Source organism: Odontesthes bonariensis, chromosome 11 (genome assembly GCF_027942865.1).
Source record: "Odontesthes bonariensis isolate fOdoBon6 chromosome 11, fOdoBon6.hap1, whole genome shotgun sequence".
NCBI lineage: Eukaryota > Metazoa > Chordata > Actinopteri > Atheriniformes > Atherinopsidae > Odontesthes > Odontesthes bonariensis.
The window spans coordinates 8,101,265-8,126,234 of NC_134516.1; the positions used below are offsets into that span (position 1 = coordinate 8,101,265).

Sequence of the window (24,970 nt, forward strand, 5' to 3'; positions counted from 1 at the left end):
CTGTGCACACTGCTCACAGCCACCTGTGGCACGCTCATTCATCACCTTTAACCCTGTATGACCGTCATGTGACCTCAGTGAGACCAATCAGTGATCAGCATCAACACCTGAACTCATTCAGCTCTGATTCTTCACAATGTGGAGAAATGTTCCCAAAAGTGAAGCTCTCAGTTTAGAGAAGGAGCCTCCTGCTTTTCTGAGTTCATGAACTTTTCTGGCAGCACAGTCAGACAGTAAAAAGCTCCTTTTTTCCTCTTTATTTCGTCTTGTTGGCAGTCTTTACACCGCAGTTCCATGCGTGCTGCTCAGTGTTGCATCTTCACTGTGCTTCTCTTTTTATTCAGTTCCACGTGCCGTGCTGTTAAAGTCTGACATCAGGGAGCTTTGATCACCAGCATCAGATCTACCAGAGAAACTGTTGGACATGGAAACACATTTTTCATCTGACTTCAATAAATCCTGTTCTGGAGGAGCAGACAGGGAGAATAAAGTGGAACTGATCTCTCACTGGATCAGAACTCCCTCTCTGGGTGTTTCCTCTCAGTTTACTTTCACTTCCCGTCCCGTTGTGGCGCAGCTGCTTTTCTCCGCGTGAAGCTCCTGAAGGTAATTCCAGCTGTTTTTAATGTGTGACGCGTTAACATCAGCGGTGGGCAGGTCAGTTCCGGCAGAAACCTGCGCTCCAAACTTCACGGTACCAGCTGTGAGTCCGGAGGCGGAGGAGGTAGCCGCTCGGCTCGGCTCGGCGCGGCTCGGCCTGTCCGCCATGTTGTCACTTCCGGTGTCAGTAAGTCGTGAACGAAGCTGATAAAGTTCACATAACTTCGGGCCTTCAATAGTTGGACTGCTCAGACCGGGACAGAATTGTTGTGATGAGGCTGTAGATACAGTAGATCCATTAATACCCGGATGATGGGCAGCACGACATGTTCGTGGAAAGACTCATGAGGTGACAGCGAAACAATTCTCAGCAAAGCAGATCTCATGAAAACATCCAGTGCAGAACAGGGCTGATGAATGGTTGGACTATGGGATGTCTAATTGTTAGCTTTTATAGGGGAAAACCGTTTCATCGCCATGGATGTGCACTTTTTGTTTTAATGCCTGGGTTATTTCAGGAGTCAGAGTATTGCAACTACCTCAGTGAGCTTTGCTCACAGTTCATTTAAAAGTTTTGAAAGGTGTTTTTATGCACTTTTTGAAGTGGCTGTGTTTTACAAAAATACGAAGAGGGGAAATGATGAATAAACATCACATGTTATTTCATTATATTTGTGTTGGTATGAAATTTGTCATTACCTCCTCCTTACTGCCGCTGAAAATGTCCGGCCCAGCTTAAGGTCTCAGTTTTAAAATCTGGCCCAACTGAATTTGTAATTGAATAGCCCTGTCTTAGAGTTTCCAGCAGACATTATTACAATTAGAAGAACTTTCCTGAAGTATTCAGAAACAGACAAACTGATTCCTGAACCTCATTTAAATAAAAGGTACAGATTCCACACAAAGAGACTTGCTTGTTTTCAGGTTCACTCAGAACTTACTCAGGTTAATTATTGATGATGTTAAAGTCATATAAAGCTGTAGCAGCTGACCTCTGATCGCTTTAAGACTCTTTTATGGTGTGCAGAGTTTCAGAGTGACAGCAGCCTGCACACACAGAGGACTGATGTCGGAGAAGAAGCAGAGGATTTCCTCTTCTTCTACACAGACCTGGTCCAGACAGCTGCAGAGGGAAGAAGTTTGTGGAAGAAGCTGAGTAAGTTACACTTTGATTCATTCTAATTTCAGCATTCGATGCTGTTTTCCCTTCTGACAGAGGAACTCTGAGTGTAATGTGCTCAGTCACACTCGGTTGATCACCGCGCTCTGAACAGAATAAAACCGGAAAACTAGAGCTCTGATCCAGATGTTTGACTGGGCTCTGATACCGGACTCGGGGGAAATTATACATATAATATATAACTTTATACATAATGTAAAGTACAGTTATTCATCAGATCGCTGGTCCTGACAGCTCACAGTTGTCACAGTAAGATGGGAAAAGGTCAGTTTTTACCTCCCAGCATCATAAAAACTGACCTCTGCACTGATCATGTAATAATTGTAGCAAGCTCCAGTGTGGAATTAATATACCTTAAACCTTTGGACGATACAAGCATTCCTGTGGGGGAGGTTTTTCTGGGTAAAGACCAGATGTGGGAAGTCTACACAAAGGAAAGAGACTGAAATCGCCTAATTTACAACAACCTTCGGCCTATGAAAGCTTTTGGGAGTGGATTTAGCAACAGACATTTGCCATAAAGTTGAGGGATGCATTGACAAGTTAAATGGAACAAACAAAGAACCATTTTTGAAGAAATGGGAGACTCACCCATTCCCTATCTTATCTGGACCAATAAATCAAAGTTGACATTGTACCCTCATTCCCCCAGATAAGAGAACCAGATGCCTTTACTTAGAGTCACTTTCAGCCGAATCTTAAAACTGTGTTAAATGTGTTTGATATCTTTGAACAAGTTCTTTCAGGTTCTCAGTTAAGTCACAGGGTGCATGTAAAGACGATTTTCATGATCGTAACTGAAAATATGACGAAGAAATAACCCTGTTGGAAAAGTGACTAACCCGCCTATGGAACCACATTGCCCCCTAGTGGTCTGTAGTTTTGAATAGTTAAATCCGCACGGAGTCAGTAAACTGGAAAGTTGTATGCAGTAATGCAACTGTTAAACGATGTCCCTTCTGTATCTTTTTGTACTCCATGGTTAACACAGGAAAATAACATTGTTTGGTTTGCTATTCATATGTCATAACTTTACAGATATTCATCTGAAATTTGAGACTCATAATCATCGTCTATGTCATGTTATGTTTTATTTGATGTCTTTATATCATAAGTCTATGTTATATCTTTAATCCGCATATCTTAACAAGTTGTGGTGTTTTCAGAATCCTCGAGACAAATGTTTTATGAGACGAAAGAATGGAGAAATAGAGTTTCTTTGTTTTATCCTAAATCTCTATAAACGTTAGAACAGATCGCCTTACAAACACACCCAGGCAGACGGCACAACAGTTCCAGGCATATCATTGGCTGAAAGTGTAGCGTAAGCCTACGTCACGCCCGCCTCCGCCAGTCAAACCACGGAACCCGCGATCTAAAATCAGTTTTATCTACTTTGGACTCTTCCCTTTGAAACATGAGAGAGCAGAAAGAGTAAACCATGGAGTAAAGCCATGCATCCATGAGCCAGAGAAATGAGACAGAAAACAATAGAATGATGCGGAGAGGATGAACGATGCAGAAGAAGATGAAAGGACTCAGACAGGATAGAAAGATGAGGAAGAAGAAGAAAATCCGAACAAAGATAGAAACAGAATGAAGTAGTCTAAAGATACACGCTTTCTGTTTTTCCATCGTCATCCATGTCTTTTTACGTTGCACGTAACCTCCGCTGCTGCACGTCATCACATAGTTTTCCTACCAAGAAAGCCAGCGTCAAGCAACTTTTTGTTAACATTCTGTGAACCTAAGTTCACCTCATCAGAGTAATCAGCAACCAACCAACTCTGACACTTGGACGATTTTGTCATTCTGTACGGTGAAGTCCTCGATACCTGACAGTTCCCGTTTCCTGGTGGAAAGAAGCGACCGTCCAGGCAACTTAAAAGTCCGCTGAAGTCATCCACAACCAAGGAAAGCCCTGAGAGTGGAACCCAGAGAAATCCCCTCGGACCCTGTGTGGCCACCACCTGCTGTGTTCCCAGCTGACTAAACAGGACTTCAGTAAAGTAAGGTCGACCCGTTTCCATCTTACAGACGGTTAGATGGGTGTCTCCAGACTTTCACTGTTAGAATGATAAATGAATCCAAGATGTCAGTCTTTAGCTTCAAATAGTAAGCAAACCTAAACTATTTGAGTAAATACGGTACCTCTCCATTCCCCATGTTTTATTTTCAATTCACTAAGTGTTTTATATAACCACCCATATTCAACGCATCTCCTGTTTGTTTTAAGGTTCATGTTTTTGGTCATATCGTTTTAATGAATAGTATGTGTGTGTGTGTGTGTATATATGTATATATATATATATATACTATCAATAGGTTGTGTTGTATGCTTTGTTTACGTAATGTCTGTCAAACCAAACGAGAATTCACGATGATTGTCACTGATTATTAATTGAAATATTAACTTGTAGGACTGTTTCCAAACAGCTGTTTAGAGCCAGAAATCTCTCTTTGGGCAGCATGAGTGAGTTAAACGGGATTCAGGCAGCCATGGATCAATGAGGGACACTCCTGATCTTTTTTGGTTTCTGGAACATTCAATGTGTCACGACATCACGACACATCAGAAATGTAGAGGATGAAGAAAACAGGCTCAAGGGAAACAGTAAAACTGTGAATCCGTTGAGTTTGCCATCGAACTGTCATCTTGTAACAGCCGGATGGTCAGTGGCTTTCGGTGTGTTTGGATTTGGTTCCTTGGTTTCTTGAATGTTGGCGTCCTGTATTGTTGGTCTCTGTTGGCTTTACCCATACCTGGGCTTCACCTGTCCGATGTCACTCACCTGCATCCATTCTGCTCATCAGCTCTCCCGCTTCAGAAAGTCCTCGGTTTCTTTGTCCATTCCCAGTTCCTGACCCGCCTTCCGCTGCCATCCTTCCTTCATCCTTTTCATGCTCTTGGTTTCTGTGCAGAATTATTCTCAGATTAAATCAGGATATATTCCGTTTTAGGACATCTGATCCATATTGTGTTTGGATGCTACAGAGCAGTCTGATATGCCGTTACATCCCCGAAGCAACTGTAATGTTTTCACTCATTTAAAATCTTGATTGCATCCTGTTCCCTTCAAACAGGAAGCATTACAAACTGTGTTCTCCTTTGCCCTAAAGTGTGTCTTCTGGCCTCTGCTGGAGCTGGTGTTTCCAGGTCTGGAGACAGAAACAGGCCCAAAACAAACCACCCGAACCCTAAAGAAAGACCTGGAATGTGGAGACTAATCATTTATTGTGAAGCAGTCGTGCGTGTCACACAAGTCCATGAGAGCTCCGGTAGGAAGGAGTGTGATGGTGTTCATGAGATCAGCTTTATTTGGTTATTGCTGAATGTAATGATGATCTTCTGCTGGTTTTATTTAGGGTCCGTTCTGAGCTAACTCAATGCTCCACAGAGGACGGGTCTGCTCACCACAAGCATTTCTGGCTTCTTTAAGAAGGCCATCTCTTGCTTCCAGCTTGTTTTACAGATCAGGGTTTTGTTGGTTTAGAACGGTTTGGCCTGAGGATGCTAATGCTGGGAGTGAGTCACTGAACGGACTATGCTCTGGAACAGGGAATATTAATACAGGACGCATCTCATTTAGAATAAGGGTTAAATATTGCCGTACACGCCGTGCACACATAGAGACTGATGTGAAACAGAGAATCTGAGCCAATCAGATAAGCTGCTGATCTTTTTACATCAACGATGGAGAGGATGTGAGCTGCTGTGCAGATGAATGATCTGTGTTTCCTCTGCAGAAGAAGGTAGAAAGTGTGTGTGAGCTGATGTGAGTTCAGCAGCATGGATCAGAGTGAGGACACTGAAACCTCTCTGTGTGGGGAACATGAGAGCCAGAGCAAAGCTCAGAGGTGAGGTGACCATCTCTAACTGTCCATGACTCTTCTCCATGTCCCAGCTCAGCGCTCACATCACCAAACCACCTTTATTCACAGGAAGGGACAGAGACCTGGATCCAGGAGGGGGTCCTCACAGAGCGAACTGCAGAAGGATCTCCCACTTTTCAACTTACAGGCCTCGAAAGCAGAGTAAGTTAACATCAGGTCATTGATTTAGAGGTTATTAAGTATATCATGCATGCAGGCTGAAAAGCATTTTTTTCCCATCAGGATCCACCAGAGACCTGAACCAGAACCTGAACCAGAACCTGAACCCAGCTGTGTGTCCTTTAAGAGCGACCGGTCAATGGGTCATCCTTTTGACTTCAAATCAGCCCCACATCAATCCTCTAAGAGGTGAGCTGAGTGTAAATGCTGTAACAGAGTAAAATGCAGCATCTGAGGGTCGCTGGTGACTGGTCTGAATCTGAGGGTTAAAAGCTTCAGAGTGCGTGTGTTTATCAGCATTGAGCTCTGTAAGATCACAGAGCTGCCACCAGGGGGAGCTGTAACATTGTTCCACAGCAGCCACACTGACTCTCTGACAGGCCGTCTCACTGCAGACTCAAACACCATCACTGATACTTTAGTTTGAATGAAACAAGTGTTTCTCTTTCAGGATCCATCAGAGACTCGGACCTGGACCTGAACCTGGAGCTGAGCCTGAACCCAGCTGTGTGTCCATGAAGAGCGACCGGTCGATGGGTCGTCCTTTTGACTTCAAATCAGACCAACATCCATCCCCTCAGAGGTGAGCTGAGTGTAAATGCTGTAACAGAGTAATATGCAGCAGAGTCAGTTTGAACAGTTTTTACTCCAACATGTGTTTAATGTGAGCTCAGCTCTGCTTCATCCATTTCTATGTTCATATGTGAAGCGGTGTGTGTTGGATGTTTTCCACCATCACAGCAGAATGATGTTGGAGGAGGTGTTTCTGAGGGTCTGCAGCTGGTCCAGCAGGGGGCGCCTTTGTGCTTTGGCTCTAACACGGTGGAGGCAGGAGCTTCCCCTCAGGGGGCCGGTGCTGCTGGATGGAGGAGGACAGACAGATTCATTTAGAATTACAAAGCTGAACGTCTGAACCACATGGAGCTGATGGAGGTGTGATGTGTTCCAGGTTCAGCAGAGGAACAGTCAGCAGGGTGCTGGTTAGCTGCTTAAAGCTTTGACAAGTTCAGATTAGTGAGCAACAGAACTAAAGTTTGTCCTGAGAGGCTGAAATGAAACTTGGTAAACAGACAGGAACTCTGCTTCTTCCAGTTAACTGAACACAGCTTTGGAAGCTGCAATGAAAGTTTGTCTCCCGTCTTTGGGAAATAATCATCAGATGATGTTGAACAGTCATCGTCTGAGGCCTTCACACTGGGAGCTGCCCAGTACAACCAGTCTGATCCCAGCACACACTGGCTCTGGCTGCCTTGCTCCAGGGCACTTCAGCAGGGAGGGAAAGCTTTCTGAAGGGGTTGGTGAGAGCTGCTGGGACCCAACCAAAGTGAGCTGAAAGCTCCAAGCAGCTGCAGACTGAGCTGTTGGTTCTCAGTGGGATCAGCAGGACCAGTAAAGCTTTCCCACTACAGGGAGTCCTCTGACCCACTGCTCACATCCACACATCCCTTCATGGACCTTCACCTTGTGTTGCTCTCTGTGTGGACAGACACAATGTGAGCTCATTCTTCATGATTCCTCCACAGAGTGGACCAGCAGAGCTCAGAGGGTCCCAGTGGTCCGTCTGCCCAGCAGCATCAAACACAGCTGGACTCCATATTTATGGTCTGTACATGTACAACAACTACTTTCCCATCTGTTCTGCTCACAGCCATCTCCATGCTGCACTCTGTAGACCAGTGGGTTGTCAGTGTGTCCAACATGGATCTGATGTTTGGCTCCATGGTTTCAGTCTGATCGGCTCATTCATATAGTTTTCTGTTCCAGCTGCTGGAGGACAACATGCTCACTTTTGTGAAGGAGGAGCTGAAGAAGATGCAGAAGGCTCTGAGTCCAGATTACCCAGAATGCTTAGAGAGTCAGAGGGAGGGTGAGGATGAAGAGCAGAGGAGCAGCAGAGAGGCATTAGTGAAGATCACAGCTCACTTCCTGAGGAGAATGAAGCAGGAGGAGCTGGCTGACCGTCTGCAGAGCAGTAAGAGGATTTCTCTAAAGGTTTAACCTGCTGGATAAATGACACATTTACTGATGTCTCAGCACACAGAACAGCAGATGTTCAGATACTCATTCTTTACAGGGTTGAAATGTCTCTTTACTGATGTTATTTCTTGTCTTCATTCAGAACTTGTTGCTGCAGTTTGTGGACGTAAAGTTAAATGTGCTCTGAAGAAGAAGTTCCAGTGTGTGTTTGAGGGGATTCCTAAAGCAGGAAAGCCAACCCTTCTGAATCAGATCTACACAGAGCTCTACATCACAGAGGGAGGGACCGGAGAGGTCAATGATGAACATGAGGTCAGACAGATTGAAGCAGCATCCAGGAAAGCAGGCAGAGCAGAAACATCCATCAGACAAGAAGACATCTTTAAAGGCCCACCTGGAAGAGATGAACCAATCAGAACAGTGATGACAAAGGGAGTGGCTGGCATTGGGAAAACAGTCTTAACACAGAAGTTCACTCTGGACTGGGCTGAAGGTAAAGCCAACCAGGACATCCACTTCATGTTTCCATTCACTTTCAGAGAGCTGAATGTGCTGAAAGAGAGAAAGTTCAGCTTGGTGGAACTTGTTCATCACTTCTTTACTGAGACCAAAGCAGCAGGAATCTGCAGCTTTGAACAGTTCCAGGTTGTGTTCATCTTTGACGGTCTGGATGAGTGTCGACTTCCTCTGGACTTCCACAGCAAGGAGCCCCTGACTGATGCTACAGAGCCCACCTCAGTGGATGTGCTGCTGACAAACCTCATCAGGGGGAAGCTGCTTCCCTCTGCTCGCCTCTGGATAACCACACGACCTGCAGCAGCCAATCAGATCCCTGCTGGCTGTGTTGGCATGGTGACAGAGGTCAGAGGGTTCACTGACCCACAGAAGGAGGAGTACTTCAGGAAGAGATTCAGAGATGAGGAGCAGGCCAGCAGGATCATCTCCCACATCCCGAAGCCTCCACATCATGTGCCACATCCCGGTCTTCTGCTGGATCACTGCTACAGTTCTGGAGGATGTGTTGGAAACCAGAGAGGGAGCAGAGCTGCCCAGCACCCTGACTGAGATGTACATCCACTTCCTGGTGGTTCAGGCCAAAGTGAAGAAGCTCAAGTATGATGGAGGAGCTGCGACAGATCCACACTGGAGTCCAGAGAGCAGGAAGATGATTGAGTCTCTGGGAAAACTGGCTTTTGAGCAGCTGGAGAAAGGAAACCTGATCTTCTATGAATCAGACCTGACAGAGTGTGGCATCGATATCTCAACAGCCTCAGTGTACTCAGGAGTGTTCACACAGATGTTTAGAGAGGAGAGAGGGCTGTACCAGGAGAAGGTGTTCTGCTTCATCCATCTGAGTGTTCAGGAGTTTCTGGCTGCTCTTCATGTGCATCTGACCTTCATCAACTCTGGACTCAACCTGATGGGAGAAGATGAACGACCCAAGAGGCCTTCATTTTTTAAGAAACCAAAACTAAAACATCTCCATCAGAGTGCTGTGAAAAAGGCCTTAGAGAGTCCAAATGGACACCTGGACCTGTTCCTCCGCTTCCTCCTGGGTCTTTCCCTGCAGACCAATCAGAGGCTCCTACGAGGCCTGCTGACACAGACAGGAAGTAGCTCACAGACCAATCAGGAAACAGTCGATTACATCAAGGATATGATCAGTAAGAATCTCTCTGCAGAGAGAAGCATCAATCTGTTCCACTGTCTGAATGAACTGAATGATCGTTCTCTGGTGGAGGAGATCCAACAGGCCCTGAGTTCAGGAAGTCTCTCCACAGATGAACTGTCTCCTGCTCAGTGGTCAGCTCTGGTCTTCATCTTACTGTCATCAGGAAAACATCTGGATGTGTTTGACCTGAAGAAGTACTCTGCTTCAGAGGAGGCTCTTCTGAGGCTGCTGCCAGTGGTCAAAGCCTCCAACAAAGCTCTGTGAGTACAAACACAGATATATTTCTTTATAAATACATTGTTTACTTATTAACTGGAGAAAAACAGCAGAATCAGTGTTGAACTCAGTTTCAAATGAACTTCAGTTTATTTAATGGATTAATTAATAATTTTATTTGCTCCCATCTTATTAGTTACAGTAGTTATCTGGCTTAACTAACTCTAACAATAAGTCAATAAAGCTTCTCTGACTCTGGATATGTTGTTTTTATCTGATGTTTCCTCCCCAGACTCGTCAGACTCACACTGACTGCATGTGTTCAGTACGTCCTGAAGTGTAGATTTAGTTTTACTGTCTGTTTTCAACATGAGAAACTTTAACAAAGTAACCAAAATTCAGTTTGTGCTTTTTAACTTACTCTTCTGTGGAAACGTTTTAAGTCTTGAGTCTAAGAAAGAGAAAAACATGTTGTCATTCATGTATTAATTTCTTGGTAGAAAGGTCCGTCAGTCCTACAGAAAGCATGTCAGTCTGCAGAGTGACAGACAAAGGCTGCAGCTACAGAGCCACAGCTGAGCTGGGCCAGATAACACTTTGGTGCTGGAGAAACAGCTGACTGTTAGTGTGAGAAGATGCTTTGCTCACATGGTGTTCTTTGCTGAGCTGATCTGATCACAGGATGAGCCAATAACAGCAGCAGATACATCTTTTAGTTTCTCCATCTACTGAGCTAAGACGGCACATGTAGACATCTTCCATCACACTTTAATGTCTTTAACAAATAAACAGAAACAAACAGGGAAACAGAATTCTTCCACTTATCAAATATGAATGTAGTTTGATTGATTAATGGATCAAGTTATTTCCTTCCATCTCATTCCCTCCTCAGCCTGAGTGGCTGTAACCTCTCAGAGAGAAGCTGTGCAGCTCTGTCCTCAGCTCTCAGCTCCCAGTCCTCCAGCCTGACAGAACTGGGCCTGAGTAACAACAACCTGCAGGATTCAGGAGTGAAGCAGCTTTCTGATGGACTGAAGAGTCCAAACTGCAGACTGGAAACTCTCAGGTAAGGATTCATGAACTTTCCAGGTGAGAGCTGATATAATTCTGGGTTATTAGATGAAAAAGCAGCTTCCAGGTACCTTGATCAATGAAACAGGTTGATCTGTTCTGCCCTTTGATTATCTGGCTTAAATAACTCTTATAACTCTGATAATGAAATATAACACACACAGTTTAAAGAAAAATGCTAAACTGCTCTTTTACTTTAACTCCTTTCCATTCCTGTAGATTTGTCCTAAAACACAGACCCATCACATACCCAAAGTAAACTACTTTACAGCTATATGAGCAGTTTTTTCCTTTAAAATAGTGCATAAAACCTTTAAATGTGGACGCACTGCACTGGGGCAAAGGGATGATATTTGGTTGGTTATTTAGTTTGAGGTGAACCTCCTTTGTGAAGGCGACTGTGAATTAGACAGATGTGTGGCGACAAAGCCACATCATCCTTTAGTGAAATCAGAAGGATTCTGTCTGTTTGGGAAATAAATTCAGCTTTTAAGTGTTACTGGAAGTAAATAAGACATGTTTGAACTCATTGAAAAGTGTGATTTTTATAAATAGATGCCTTTAGGTGACTACAATCTGGATCTCCAAGTCCCAGCTCCTCACCAAGTCTGACTCTAACTTTTAATATGGCACAAAAAATAACATTTTACAGCTAGAAGCTCTTGAAAAACAGCTCCACACAGACAGCTGCATGTCTTCACTCTGAACTGAAGTGTGGATTTATTTTAATGTCTGTTTTGTCATGTTGGAGGATGAGAAACTCTAAAAAACTGTTTAACTTCTTTTATTCTGTCATTTTTTACTTTATTTCCACGGACAAATAAACAAAACCAAATGGGAAAGAGTTCTATAAAGGTTATTTGACTTATTGATTAATTAATGTATTTTCTCCCTCCTCAGCCTGAGTGGCTGTGACCTCTCAGAGAGAAGCTGTGCAGCTCTGTCCTCAGCTCTCAGCTCCCAGTCCTCCAGCCTGACAGAACTGGGCCTGAGTAACAACAACCTGCAGGATTCAGGAGTGAAGCAGCTTTCTGATGGACTGAAGAGTCCAAACTGCAGACTGGAAACTCTCAGGTAAGGACTGTATGAAAACAAGCTTCTCCAAACTACACTAACACTCCAGATAATGTAGATGAGGATGAAATCACGTGTACGCTCAGCTGGGCTCAGATGGACCGAGGTGCTCTGTGGATGTTCCTTCTTGTTGTTTCTTTTAGCAAAAACAGTAAAGTGTAGGTGTATATTAATCCAGCTGAATTCCCAACAAAGCTGCTCACATTCAAGGATTTTTCTGGGGTTTTTGTCACAGTTTGAAAGTGCGACTGAAAATCAGCCCATTAAGACTACATGTCAGCTGGTGGTCACTTAAAGCATGTAATAAAATCACCATTCAAGTAACTTAAAGGCAACAGGTGTACAGTGAGTTCAGCTGTACTTACATGTACCCTGAAGCCAAACTGGCAGCTGGTTCCACAGAGAGGGGCCTGATAACTGAAGGCTCTGCCTCCCATTCTGCTTTTAGAAACTCTGGGAACCACAAGTAAACCTGCAGCCTGAGAGCAAAGTGCTCTGTTGGGAACATATCCAACAATGAGATGTTCTCACTCAGGCCGCAGAGTTGCAGCGTCAGACAGACTTCAGTCAGTAACTGGATTCTGCTCCTCTGTATGTGAACAGTTATAAGGAAGGTGTTCCAGTTAATGCTCCAGTCGGGCTGTGAGCAAAGCTCAACTCAAATGTGGAGGAACTGTGCATGATACAGCCAACAGCTGCAGAGTCATCAGAATATTTGAGGAGATGACAGGACTCTGGGGTGTGCTGGAAGTCTGAGGTGTGCAGAGTTCAGTGAAGAGTGAAATGTTGAAATATTCACAATAATCTAAAGTTTTTATTCTCAGAGGTTTTCTTTTCATCCAGGTTTTTCATTAACTGCTGCCATGTTTCCTCTTTGTTTGTCACAGAAGATTGTTAATATTTTATCTGAAACTGTTACTGGAGCAAAATGATGAAAAGAATCTTTCTCTAAGAATGTTGTTACCATTGGATGACATTCAGCTTGAGTTTCAGAGCAGTTCTCTCAGAGTTTCTGTTGTTCTGTGTGTCTGCAGCCTGTCAGGCTGTCTGATCACAGAGGAAGGCTGTGCTTCTCTGGCTGAAGCTGTGACCTCCAACCCCTCCCATCTGAGAGAGCTGGACCTGAGCTACAACCATCCAGGAGCCTCAGGAGAGAAGCTGCTGAGGGCTGCACTGAAGGATCCACACACACTCAGGTATGGAGAGGCCTGCTGCAGCCTCACAATGTCTGAGGGAGGAAAAAAAAAGAGTATGTTGGTTCTATTTCATCCCTACTGACCGCCAGAGGCGGTGCTGAAAGCACTGAATGTCCCTTCGCGCATGCGCCGTTCGAGTAGTAATACACACCTGTGACATGTCGGGTGATCAATCAGAGGCTATATAGCCTGATGTCATCCGGCACTCTGTTCCTTTTTCTTCTCGCGTGCGGTTCGCTTACATAGCATCAACCTTTCTTGGTCATTTCACCGTCATTTGACGCCCCATTTGCATGTTGGCTGGAGCAGCGATATTTCGCCCTCCTAGGGGCTGCGACGAGTTGATCCTTGACCGATCTTCTGTGTGCTGGGGATGGTCGCGTTTGCGCCCCCCCTCCCGACTCACAGCTTCAGGTTGGTGGTATGATACGCACACTTCAGCTTGGCTACTTAAGCTTAGCCTCTCCGGCTGTTGTTGCACTTTGATTTGTAACGGTAGCGCCTTAACCTACCGTTTTTTCAGTTGAAACAGCTGATTGTTTAGTTCTGAACGGAGCTGCCTGCGGTAGCATCTGAGTTCTGTTTGCTGTAATCGGCGATGGTGGCGTTTCGCCCCCCCTCTCCCGATATTTAACAGCCGATTGTTTAGCTCTGAACTGAGCTAACTGCGGTAGCATCTGAGCTTTGTTTGCTTTGTCTGCTTAATCGGTTGCGGTGGCGTCTCGCCCCCTCTCTCCCGATACTAAACAGCTGCTTATTTGGTTCTGAACTGAGCTACCTGTTGCAGTTCCTCAGTTTTCTTTATTGGTGACGGTTGCATCTCGCCCCCTCTCCCTATATTACACAGCTGATTATTTGGTTCTGAACTGAGCTACCTCTTGTAGCTTCTCAGTTTTATTTCTTATTTGGTGACGGTGGCGTCTCGCCCCCTCTCCCAATTTTAGCCAAAGGCTTATCCAGTTAGACTGGGCTACCTGTGGTGGCATCTAAGTTTGATTACTTTAATTGGTGACGGCTGCGTTTTCGCCCCCTCTCCCGATTTTAGCTAACGTCTCATTATTTTGTGCTGAGCTTTAATTGGTGACGGCTGCGTTTTCGCCCCCTCTCCCGATTTTAGCTTATATCTCATTATTTTGTGCTGAGCTTTAATTGGTGAAGGCAGCGTCTCGCCCCCTCTCCCAATTTTAGCCGGCCGCTTATTCTGTCTCAGATTGAGCTACCTGTGGTAGCACCTAAGTTTGATTGCGTTAATTGGTGACGGCTGCGTTTTCGCCCCCTCTCCCGATTTTAGCTAATATCTCACTATTTTGCGCTGAGCTTTAATTGGTGACGGCTGCGTTTTCGCCCCCTCTCCCCGTTCTAGCCAGCCGCTTACTCAGTTTTGGTTGCTTTAACTGGTGAAGGCAGCGTTTTCGCCCCCTCTCCCAATTTTAGCTAGCCGCCTATTCGGTTCTGGCTGCTTTGATTGGCATTGAGCGTTATTTGGTGAAGGCTGCGTTGTCGCCCCCTCTCCCAACTTTCGCGGACGGCTCACTCTGTTTTGCGCTGAGCTTTATCTGGTGAAGGCAGCGTTTTCGCCCCCTCTCCCAGTTTTAGCTAGCCACCTATTCGGTTTTGACTGCCCTGATTGGTGACGGCTGCGTTTTCGCCCCCTCTCCCAGTCTTGGAGTTTGGATTGTCGTCCGGTGTTCTGGACGTAGCTGACTGTGTCAGCTCCTCTGTTCTTTCTGCCTGCAGTTGGACTCGGGTCAGTTTCGAACAAGGATGGCTCCCACTGTTGTGTGGATTGTGGGACCGTGCTTCAGGCAGATGATGGCAACCTGTGCCCTGCCTGCCTTTGACGTGATCACCTGGTGGGGACCCTATCAGAGAATTCCTGCATGAACTGTGGTTACATGCCCCGTGCTGTGTGGGTGACTCGGCTGGCCTGATTGCGCCCCGAGGTTGGCAATGACCTTCCACCTTCTGGGAAGGTGACCCTCCCTAGGCGTTTGAAGCGCCGGAATGAGGCCACAGCCTCTGTGGCTCCTCCTAAGAAGAGTCGAGCCAAGTCTGATCAGGGCCTTTCCACGAGAGTTGAGCGTTTGTCTGCAGAACTGACAGAAGTGAAATCCCTTCTTCAGGCACGCCAGCTGGATCCTTCGCTGGTTGGATTCTCTTCTCCACCCATGCCAGAGTTGGCTTCGGAGGTGGACGTGTCGTCTTTGGCTGCCTCTGCCCCTCACTTTAAGAGTGAGGAAGGGGCGCAGTCGTGAGAGACTGACTCACTCTCTTCGTCTCATAGTGCAGCTGGTGGGTTGAGTGGCAGCTCTATGCGGGACGTCATGCATATGGCATTGAGGCAGCTGCAGTTGGACGTCCCGCAGGTGGAGGAGTCCGCTCCTGGAAGTGCCTTTTTCAGGCGCAGACGGGCCCCTTCTGTCTCTGAGTTACGCGCTTGTTGGCGGAACTAGAGCCTTTCACGCCCCTCCACAGATGGTCGTGTGTCGGCGGCTTTACATGAGTCGGTTAAGGCAGGCTCGGATCTTATGCCTGCGGTTGTACCTGAGGTGGCCACACTATGGTGTCACCAGATGAGGCTCTGCATCGTGATGTGCCACAAACTCTGCCCGCCGCCCCATTTGGGCCCAATCCCAATTCACCCCTTGGCCCTACCCCTTACCCCTTCCCCTCCGTTTTGCGCGTTCACGCGAAGAGGTAGTGTTGTCCCAATACTTTTCCAAAGCCCTACCCCTTAGCCCTACCCCTCCGTTGTAGCCCTTGAAACGGAGGGCTTCGGCCAGGCAGACTCCGTTTGGAGGGGTATGATATATTTCCCAGAGTACAACGCGACTACCGGGAGATCGCGAGTCTTTTTAAAAATGGCAGAGGCAAGAGCACCACACAAATGTAAGTTCTTCTATTTTTTTTGCCAAAATTAAACTGTTTTAATCATTTTAGGTTGTGATAACTGGTTTATTGTGTGAGTTTAACATGGTGGCAATGTGTAGTTATTTTCTGATATAAACACACATGGGAAAAGTCGCTATTTACATGGAGTAATCGGTCAATGCATGTGAAGGTGCTGCGAAAGAGTTGTTTTTTTAAATTGTAACACGAGTATTTACAAGCAATGTAGTTGGTTAACCATAGAGAAGTTCCTTTTGAGTGACATGAGCGTCATTTCGCTATCTATTATCACAAGTATTCATATACGTGACTGATTCACAGGGACTCAAGCACAAACAAAGAGCCTGATCAGGTTTAGCGCCGAAAATGAAGATCGGTTTCTAAAGTCATCCCCATCCCCAAAAAGAAGTAGGAAGTCCAATCCCATAATGGATTACCTGATACACGAGAGCCTGAAGGAGCAGAAGCGCCACGAGCAGAAAACGGAGCGCTTTTTAGCTCTGTTTGAGCGCATGATAGACAAACTTTAAGGTGAGTTGATGCGCCATGCACCTATTGTACACACAGCCACCACTACCGCATTCTGAAACACCTTTTTTTTTTTTTTTTTACAATGGATGTTGGTGCATGCTATAATGTCATGTCTTGTTCCCCCCAGAACATCACTGAGCAGCACCTCCGATGCACCATGCACCTTCGCTGTTCCTGCTCCGGTCATCTCGTTCTCGATGATTGCACTGTTGCCCGTTTATGTTCATAATGTTTATATTCATACTGTTTATTGTCCATATTTTCACCCCACACTTTACAGCAGACACTTTAAGCTGTTATTTCTGAAAATAAGCTGCCTTACCAGTCTGTAATGTGAGCCTAATAAAAGAAATTAAAGACAAAAGGTTTGTGAGCATGATTATCACATCAACATCATATTAACGACTGGAACGGATATTGGTATGAAGAGATTTATTATACAAGGGATAAAAAAAAAAATTGGGGTACATTATTGGGTCCAATCGGCAATAATTTGTAGGATGACCCGTCTGCTGGAAAGAAAAACATGGAAAGATCAGGCTTTCATCCTCCCAAACCAACACATTGATAGCACACACAATGCAGTGCATTTATTTATGTCATCAAATCTGAACCTGGTACAAAGAAAACCGCTTCAAAAACGCATGAGGTGCATGTTTATCCCAAACGGAACGAGGCGAGTAACAAAGGCTAAACGTTAGCTTATGTTTTCAGCTAGGTTAGCCAGGTTAGGATACTACTCCAGTCAATAAATCAGCAAATCCAACGAGACAAGCAAATTGTTTCTATATTACACGATATCACAAATGTACGGTTAGAAGCACTTTCATATACACACACATACATTATCATATTCACACGCCGGCTCTGGAAGCTACCAGCTGCTCACTCACACGCGTTCTTTAAATTAATTGATCATTCTACATACCGTAACAAGATCCACCAATGCTCCCAGATGTCGAAGACGCCTTCGCCTGATGGCACTCCGTCGATTCGACGCAGATATTTCTAAAATATATCCGAGTAGCCCAGGACAGCGCGAACACCACAGCAGCAAGCATGTTTGTTTACTTCTGGCTAAAGCTGTCGCTTTTGGTTACATAACAACTGACGGCGCGGACTTATTACGTTCGTGAGTGTGAAGTGCTGTCCCAATTCGAAGGGGTGACATTCTTAGCCCTTCGCCTACCCCTACGTTTGAAGGGGCGAGGGGTAGGGGCGAGGGGTAGGCGAAGGGGTAGAAAATAGAATTGGGATTGGGCCCAAGGGCCATGGGGACGGACGATGAGGCCACCAGGCCAATCGTCGAATTTTTTTCCAATCAGCAGCTCAGTATTGGGCTGCTCATGCTGGGGATCCATGGGTGGTTCCCACCCTTACCTCGGGTTACCGGCTACAATCCCAACGGCGGCCTCGCATGTCACGCCGGGTCAGGGTGACCATAATCACAGACCCGGTGTAAGCTCAAGCACTGGACCAGGAGCTTTCTGCCCTCCTGGCCAAGGATGCAATAGAGACAATTGATCCTCTGCAGCAACCCAGAGGCTACTATTTTGGGTCCCGGGGGACTGAATCGATATCTAAAGGTGCTGCCTTTTCACAGGCTCACGACGGCAGAGGTTCTTCAGACTGTTACGAGGGACAAATGGTTTCCCTCAACAGACCTGACGGACGAGTACTTTTCATGTACCTCTTGCGGCAGAACATCGCCGTTTTTCTCCGATGCCCCCGTTTGGCCTCTCTCTCTCCCCGAGGGTGTTCACTCGGAGTGTAAAAGCAGTCCTTTCCCCTCTGCGGAATGAAGGCTCTTCCATACCTCGATGATTGGCTTCTGCACCCCATCCCGGGCGCATGCTTCTCGTGATACGAGTCGTCTGCTTGGTCATGTGTCCCAGTTGGGCCTCCAGGCCACCTTGGAGACGAGCTGCCTGACCCCATCTCAGACAACCACTTTTCTTGGGGTGTCTCCGGATTCACCTTCCATGAGGGCGTACCCATCTGCTCAAGGGTGAACGATATACTCCGGTGGGTCAGTCGATTCAGGCTGGGCCGGCAGTTTCCGTACGTCGCCTCCCTGCGGCTACTGGGCAACTGGTGCCGGTCGCTCGGGTTGTGCCCTTAGGTCTGCTGTCACTGCGCCCTAACACATAAATGTACTGGAGCTGCGTGCTGTGCATCTGGCTCTGACAACTTTTTGCCCACCTGAAGGGGAATTATGTTCTGATTCGGTCAGACAACGCCTCTGCGGTCTACCACCTCAACCATCGAGGTGGCACCAGGTCAGCGCGGCTTCTGGAAGTGTCCAGAGATCTCCTGGAATGGGCCTCTCCTCGCCTGTCCACCCTGCAGGCAGTGTTCTTACCAGGGCGGCACAACCACGTCACAGACTCTCTTTCCCGCCAGGCGACTGCTCCGGGAAGAGTGGTCCCTTCACAGCGACTTAGTGCTCAGGATCTGGGACCTCTTCGCCACAGAGGAATCGACTCGATGTTCTCGATGGTATTCCCTTAAGGGGGCTACAGGTGCATTGGCTCATCCCTGGCCAAGGGTCCTCCTGTATGCTTTTCCACCCCTGTCTCTGATTGGCCTACTCTTCGGCGGGTTGCCGTGGAGGGCCACGAGAGGTTGCTAGGGGCTCCGTGTTGGCCAGCACGGCCATGGTTCCCGCTCCGGCAGGGTCTGTCACGGCAGCCCGTGGTGTCTTCCGACCAGAAGGGATTTTGCTGTCCCAGTTGGGACTGCTATGGCACCCCAGTCCTCAACGCCTCCGACTGTGGGTGTGGCCGCTGGACGGCCTGTGCAGCTGCTGACAGGATATTTGGGTTCCGGTAGACGCACCCTTTTGAGTGCCTGGGCACCCTCGACTCGCCAGTGATGTGAAGACAGGTGGCGGCTGTTTTCCCAGTGGTGTTCTGCCCGCAATGGTGATCCACTCACCTGTGCAGTGCCCACTATCCTGGAGTTTCTCCAGTCTCTTCTTGATAGGGGCCGCTCTCCTTCAACACTTAAGGTGTAGGTAGCGGCGACATCATCTACTCATGCTGGCTTTGAGGGCTGTGCCATGGGGAGCCCTATTCCAGTTTCTCTTTTCTTGCGTGGTGCGCGTAGGTTGCACCCGCCGATGGTTCCGCGGGCACCAGTTTTGGATCTGCCCTTGGTTCTTAAAGCTCTGTGCCACTCTCCATTCGAGCCTTTGGCACAGGCAGACCTCAGGTGGCTCTCATGTCAGACTGCCTTTTTGTCGGCTGCTGTCTTCTCTAAGGGAGTCAGCGAGCTACATGCTCTTTCTGTCAGCCCCTCCTGTTTCAGATGGGGTACTGTTGGCTCTGGTGTTACCTTGTGGCCAAACACTGCACTCCTGCCTAAAGTGTTATCTCGTTCTCATTGCAACCGGCCATTGAGATTGGCACGATTTCAGCCTGTGTCAGAGGGAACGGCCGATGGGTCTCAGTCGTTGTGCCCAGTGAAGGCACTGGAGGCATACATTGCAGCCACTGCTGCTATACAACGCTCAGATCAACTGTTCTTGTGTTACGGAGGCCCTGGGTTGGGTTGTCCTCCTTCCAAGCAACGCCTCTCCCATTGGATCGTGGGCGTCATCTGCCACACCTACGCTGCGGGACGCTGCTCCCCACTCGTTGGCGTGAAGGCGCACTCTACCAGGAGCGTCGCCACTTCCTGGGCAGCCTTGAGAGGGGTCTGATGGAAGCAATATGTGCGGTGGCATCATGGGCTTCCCCGAGCACGTTCACCCGATTTTACGGGGTTAATGTGGCCTCCCCTCATCCTCTGGATCAGGTTCGGCGGCGAGGGTCCTCTGAGCCTTCTCAATGAGGTATTTGCTCTGGATTCCTCGTGACGCCGCTGGTATTAGTCATTCAGTGCTTTCAGCACCGCCTCTGGCGGTCAGTAGGGATGAAATAGAACGAAAGTTACGTATGTAACTATGGTTCTATGAATCCCGGATGACCGCCAGAGCTTCTGTCACTCAGAATCCTTGCATTCCGCGAGAAGATTCTGTAGGAACAGAGTGACGGATGACATCAGGCTATATAGCCTCTGTTTGATCATCCGTCATGTCACAGGTGTGACTCGAACGGCACATGCGCGAAGGGACATTCAGTGCTTTCAGCACCGCCTCTGGCGGTCATCCGGGATTCATAGAACCGTAGTTACATACGTAACTTTCGTTGGTCGATCCAGTTTGGACAGATCGCTGCATATTAAAGGAACAGTCTGTCATTTTCAAGAGACATATTTTGGTCATGTGACCCTGATAGTAAAGATAAAGCCACCAGTGAAAACTCTGTCTTGATATATGACTTGCAGACAGAGCACACAGATCCCCTGTGTCTCTGACAGTCACTTAGCTTCATGTGCACGGAAAAGAAGTCACTTTAACATTTCCCAGCTGAGTCAGAAAAAAGAGCAACAGTGAAAACAATGTGAAGAATCTGAGGCAGGCTGCTGTGCAGAGGATGTTCCTGTCAGAAGCAGATCAGTCAGACTTTAGGGCAGATAGAAGGTTGCAGCTCTGGGTCAGATCAGGAGTTTTTACAGAGTTCTTCATATGTGAAGAGATGAAAAGGAGGAGATGGCTGAAAGAAGAAATTGTGACTTCCACAAAGCAGTTTTGTACGCGTCAGTGTTGATTCTGCTCATTGTAGTTTCCAGATGCTCCACTCCAGTGGATGTGTCCAGATGTTGGACTGTTCCTTTCTCAGTGTAGAACAATGTGTGTGAGAGCCATGTAATGTCCATGTTTGATGCTGAAAGAGACGGTGCTGCTCTGACCCCCCTCCTCCTTTCAGGGTGGAGCCTGCTGGAGAACGATGGCTGACACCAGGGCTGAGGAAGTGTGAGTGTGTTCTTCATCTGATTCATGACATCCAGCCATCGTCACACTGTCACATCACTCATTGATCAAAGTGAACAGATGATAGATCAATAACTGCAGCTGGACTTTGTTTGTTCTCTCCTTCAGATTCCTGTCAACTCACAATCGACACAAACACAGTGAGCAGGAACCTGAAACTGTCTGACAACAACAGGAAGGTGACACGTGTGAAGGAGGTTCAGTCATATCCTGATCATCCAGACAGATTTGATGACAGGTGTCCTCAGCTGCTGTGTAGAAATGTTCTGACTGGTCGCTGTTACTGGGAGGTCGAGTGGAGAGGAAGAGTTGTTATATCAGTGAGTTACAGAGGAATCAGCAGGAGAGGAGGAGACAGATTGTTTGGATGGAATGATCAGTCCTGGAGTCTGAGCTGCTCTGGTGTAGGTAAATACTATGTCTGTCACAATAACAGAGAAACACACATCTCCTCCTCCTCCTCCTCCTCCTCCTCTGTCTGTAACAGAGCAGCAGTGTATGTGGACCGTCCTGCTGGCACTCTGTCCTTCTACAGAGTCTCCTCTGACACACTGATCCACCTCCACACCTTCAGCACCACATTCACTGAAGACACTCTGTATCCTGGATTTGGGTTCTGGTTCAGTTCACCTGGTTCCTCAGTGTCTCTGTGCTGAGTATACAGAGTGTCCTCCTGTCAGAGAATCCCTGCTGAACAGATAGTTCAGTCTGTTCATGTCTGTCTCTTTCACTCAGAAACACCTTTTCAGATTCATGGACTCAGTCAGTTTCTGTTTGAAACTTTTCTGAATGATTCCTTGGAAACTTCTTCCTCTTCCAGTCCTTTAAAGATGGAAGCTGCCATTCTTCCAGGATGTTGTTTTTCTGTGTGTTTCCAGTCAAAGCTTCACACTGAGTATCAGCAGGTTGTGTTTCTCTGCAGCTCAACTGAGACCATTCAGCTGAAGTCAGCTGCAGTTAGTTTGCTGCACATGTGACAAACTGTGACATCAGAGAAGAATCACTGAGCTGCCATCAGCCCAGATGGATTCAAACCTGCTGACAGATGTTCACTGATTCTGCTCCAATGAGCAGAGGTCTGGTGAGCAGCCGGGGTTCATCCTGATGTTTCTCACATTCACTTCCTGTTAGATGATGAAAGGACACCTGGACTGGAGCTGGTTCCTGATGGCACAATGTTGCTGAATGTTGCTGTTGAACGCTCACAAACAGGACTGAAATGATTATTTACAAACAATATTTGGACTTTAACAACATCTGCTTTGGACTGAAAGTTCCTGATTTTCAACATGAAAATCCTCCCAGTATTTCACTGTTCGTTTGTTTGGTTCATTCTGTCTTTATTTGGACTTCCTGACATTTTTACATGTTGAATTATTGATTTTTCATCTCAGAAAATTGACTTTTTGCCTCATTATTCACCACAATGTTCATTTTTTTTTAATTCTGTCTCAAATATTTTACATGTGAAATGTGGACTTTTAATCAACATTCAGATTTTTTTTTGATGAAAACTTCTCTTCTATATTCAATTCAATTCAATTCATTTTTATTTATATAGCGCCAAATACAACAAATGTCATCTCAAGGCACTTAGATAGTAAGTCCAATTCAAGCCAATTGGAATTCAATTAATTAATAATAATCATAATTCATAAAATAATCAAATTCGTTCATATAGAGCCAATTCAAAAACAATTTCCTAGCTAAGAAAACCAACAGATTGCACTGAAAACTTTTAGTTTTTCGGTCCAATCTCCCGGCCTGAGCGGCGTGCCTGAGGCGACTGTGGAGAGAAACGACTCCCTTTTAACAGGAAGAAACCTCTGGCAGAACCAGACTCAGGAAGGGTGGCCATCCGCCTCGACCAGCTGGGGTTTGAGAAGACAGAAAGGGGGGGAGGGGGGGGGAAGGGGGCCGCGGCGGCGGCACTGTAACACCATTCAAAGGATATCTGTTGGAACAGGGAAACACGAGTTAATGACCACAATAATATCACATATACATAAAGAGAGTAAAGTGAGGAAAGGTGTGACAGATGAGGCCCCCCAGCAGTCTAGGCCTATAGCAGCTTAACTATGGGATGTTTCAGGATTACCTGAGCCATCCCTATTCAAGGTAAACACAAGAAAGTTGTGCTAACGAAAAAATAAATAAATAAATAAATAAAGGACCAGACTCAGTGAGTAATTCCCTATACTCCCTATATAGATCTGCTCCTCACACCACAACAACCATCTTTTTACAGCCACAAGCTACCTCAGCCTCTCACCAACTGCACACCAGTCACAGCGGGGTGGGGATGCAAACCCTGGTTCGGGTAGGGGGAGAAATAAAAGAGGTAAGATAAGCGGGAATGGGATTCAAACCCTGGTTCGGGTAGGGGGTAATGAAAGTATAGAGGGTGCCAGAGGTGGAGGCAGAACAAGACACACTAGCAGACACACTATCAGATTCAACAGACCTAACTATAAGCTTTATAAAAAAGGAAAGTTTTAAGCCTGGTCTTAAAAGTGGAAAGGGTGTCTGCTTCCCGGACATTTACTGGCAGCTTATTCCACAAGAGAGGGGCCTGATAACTGAAGGCTCTGCCTCCCATTCTACTTTTAGAAACTCTGGGAACCTCAAGTAAACCTGCAGTTTGGGAACGAAGTGCTCTGTTAGGAAAATATCTTACAATGAGATCTTTAAGATATGATGGAGCTCGGTCATTAAGAGCTTTATATGTAAGGAGAAGAATCTTAAATTCTATTCTGAATTTAACAGGGAGCCAATGAAGAGAAGCTAAAACTGGAGAAATATGATCTCTCCTGTTAGTTCTCATCAAAACTCTGGCTGCAGCATTTTGGATCAACTGAAGGCTTTTCAGAGAATATGTGGGACAGCCCAATAATAAAGAATTACAGTAGTCCAATCTTGAAGAAACAAATGCATGGACTAGTTTTTCTGCATCACTCTGAGACAAGATGTTCCTGATTTTAACAATATTACGAAGATGAAAGAAGGCAGTCCGAGAAACCTGTTTTATATGCGAGTCAAATGATAAGTTCTGGTCAAAAATAACTCCAAGGTTCCTCACTGTAGAACTAGAAGCCAAGGAAATACCATCTAGAGTAACTATATAGCTAGACAATTTCTCCCTGAAACGCTCAGGTCCAAAGATAACGACTTCAGTTTTGTCTGAATTTAGAAGCAGACAGTTCTGAGTCATCCAGGTCTTTATGTCTTTAAGACATGCTTGTAGTCTGACCAACCTATTGGGTTCATCTGGTTTTATAGATAAGTACAGCTGAGTATCATCAGCATAGCAATGGAAATTTATGCCGTCTAATAATGTTACCTAATGGAAGCATGTATAAAGTAAAAAGAATCGGTCCAAGCACAGAACCCTGGGGAACTCCATGACTTACTCTGGTGTGTGAGGAAGATTCTTCATTTACAAGAACAAACTGAAATCTATCAGATAAATATGACTTAAACCAGCCTAATGCAGTTCCTTTAATCCCAATAACATGTTCAAGTCTGTGTAATAAGATACTGTGATCGACCGTATCAAATGCAGCACTGAGATCCAACAGGACAAGCACAGACACAAGTCCGCTATCAGAGGCTAAGAGGAGATCATTGGTGACTTT

At 46.2% G+C, this 24,970-nt stretch overlaps 1 protein-coding gene across 1 annotated transcript; it reads left to right on the forward strand.

Annotated features, from left to right (window-relative positions):
• Positions 1 to 247: 247 nt before the first annotated feature.
• Positions 248 to 15,294, forward strand: LOC142391190 (uncharacterized). The gene is made up of 10 exons (XM_075476966.1): positions 248 to 787; positions 1,628 to 1,756; positions 5,528 to 5,638; positions 5,723 to 5,815; positions 5,897 to 6,022; positions 6,285 to 6,416; positions 7,357 to 7,435; positions 7,598 to 7,805; positions 14,701 to 14,786; positions 14,983 to 15,294. Exons 3-10 carry the CDS (start codon positions 5,571 to 5,573, stop codon positions 15,292 to 15,294), a joined length of 1,104 nt encoding a protein of 367 aa, XP_075333081.1. The 5' UTR covers positions 248 to 787; positions 1,628 to 1,756; positions 5,528 to 5,570.
• Positions 15,295 to 24,970: the final 9,676 nt, after the last annotated feature.

What these genes read in the sequence shown, in the direction of transcription:
- LOC142391190 (XM_075476966.1), top strand. Translation starts at nt 5,571, where the DNA reads ATGGATCAGAGTGAGGACACTGAAACCTCTCTGTGTGGGGAACATGAG. An exon ending in AGCCAGAGCAAAGCTCAGAG is followed by an intron (nt 5,639 to 5,722) that starts GTGAGGTGACCA and finishes CTTTATTCACAG; the next exon opens with GAAGGGACAGAGACCTGGAT. An exon ending in TTACAGGCCTCGAAAGCAGA is followed by an intron (nt 5,816 to 5,896) that starts GTAAGTTAACAT and finishes TTTTCCCATCAG; the next exon opens with GATCCACCAGAGACCTGAAC.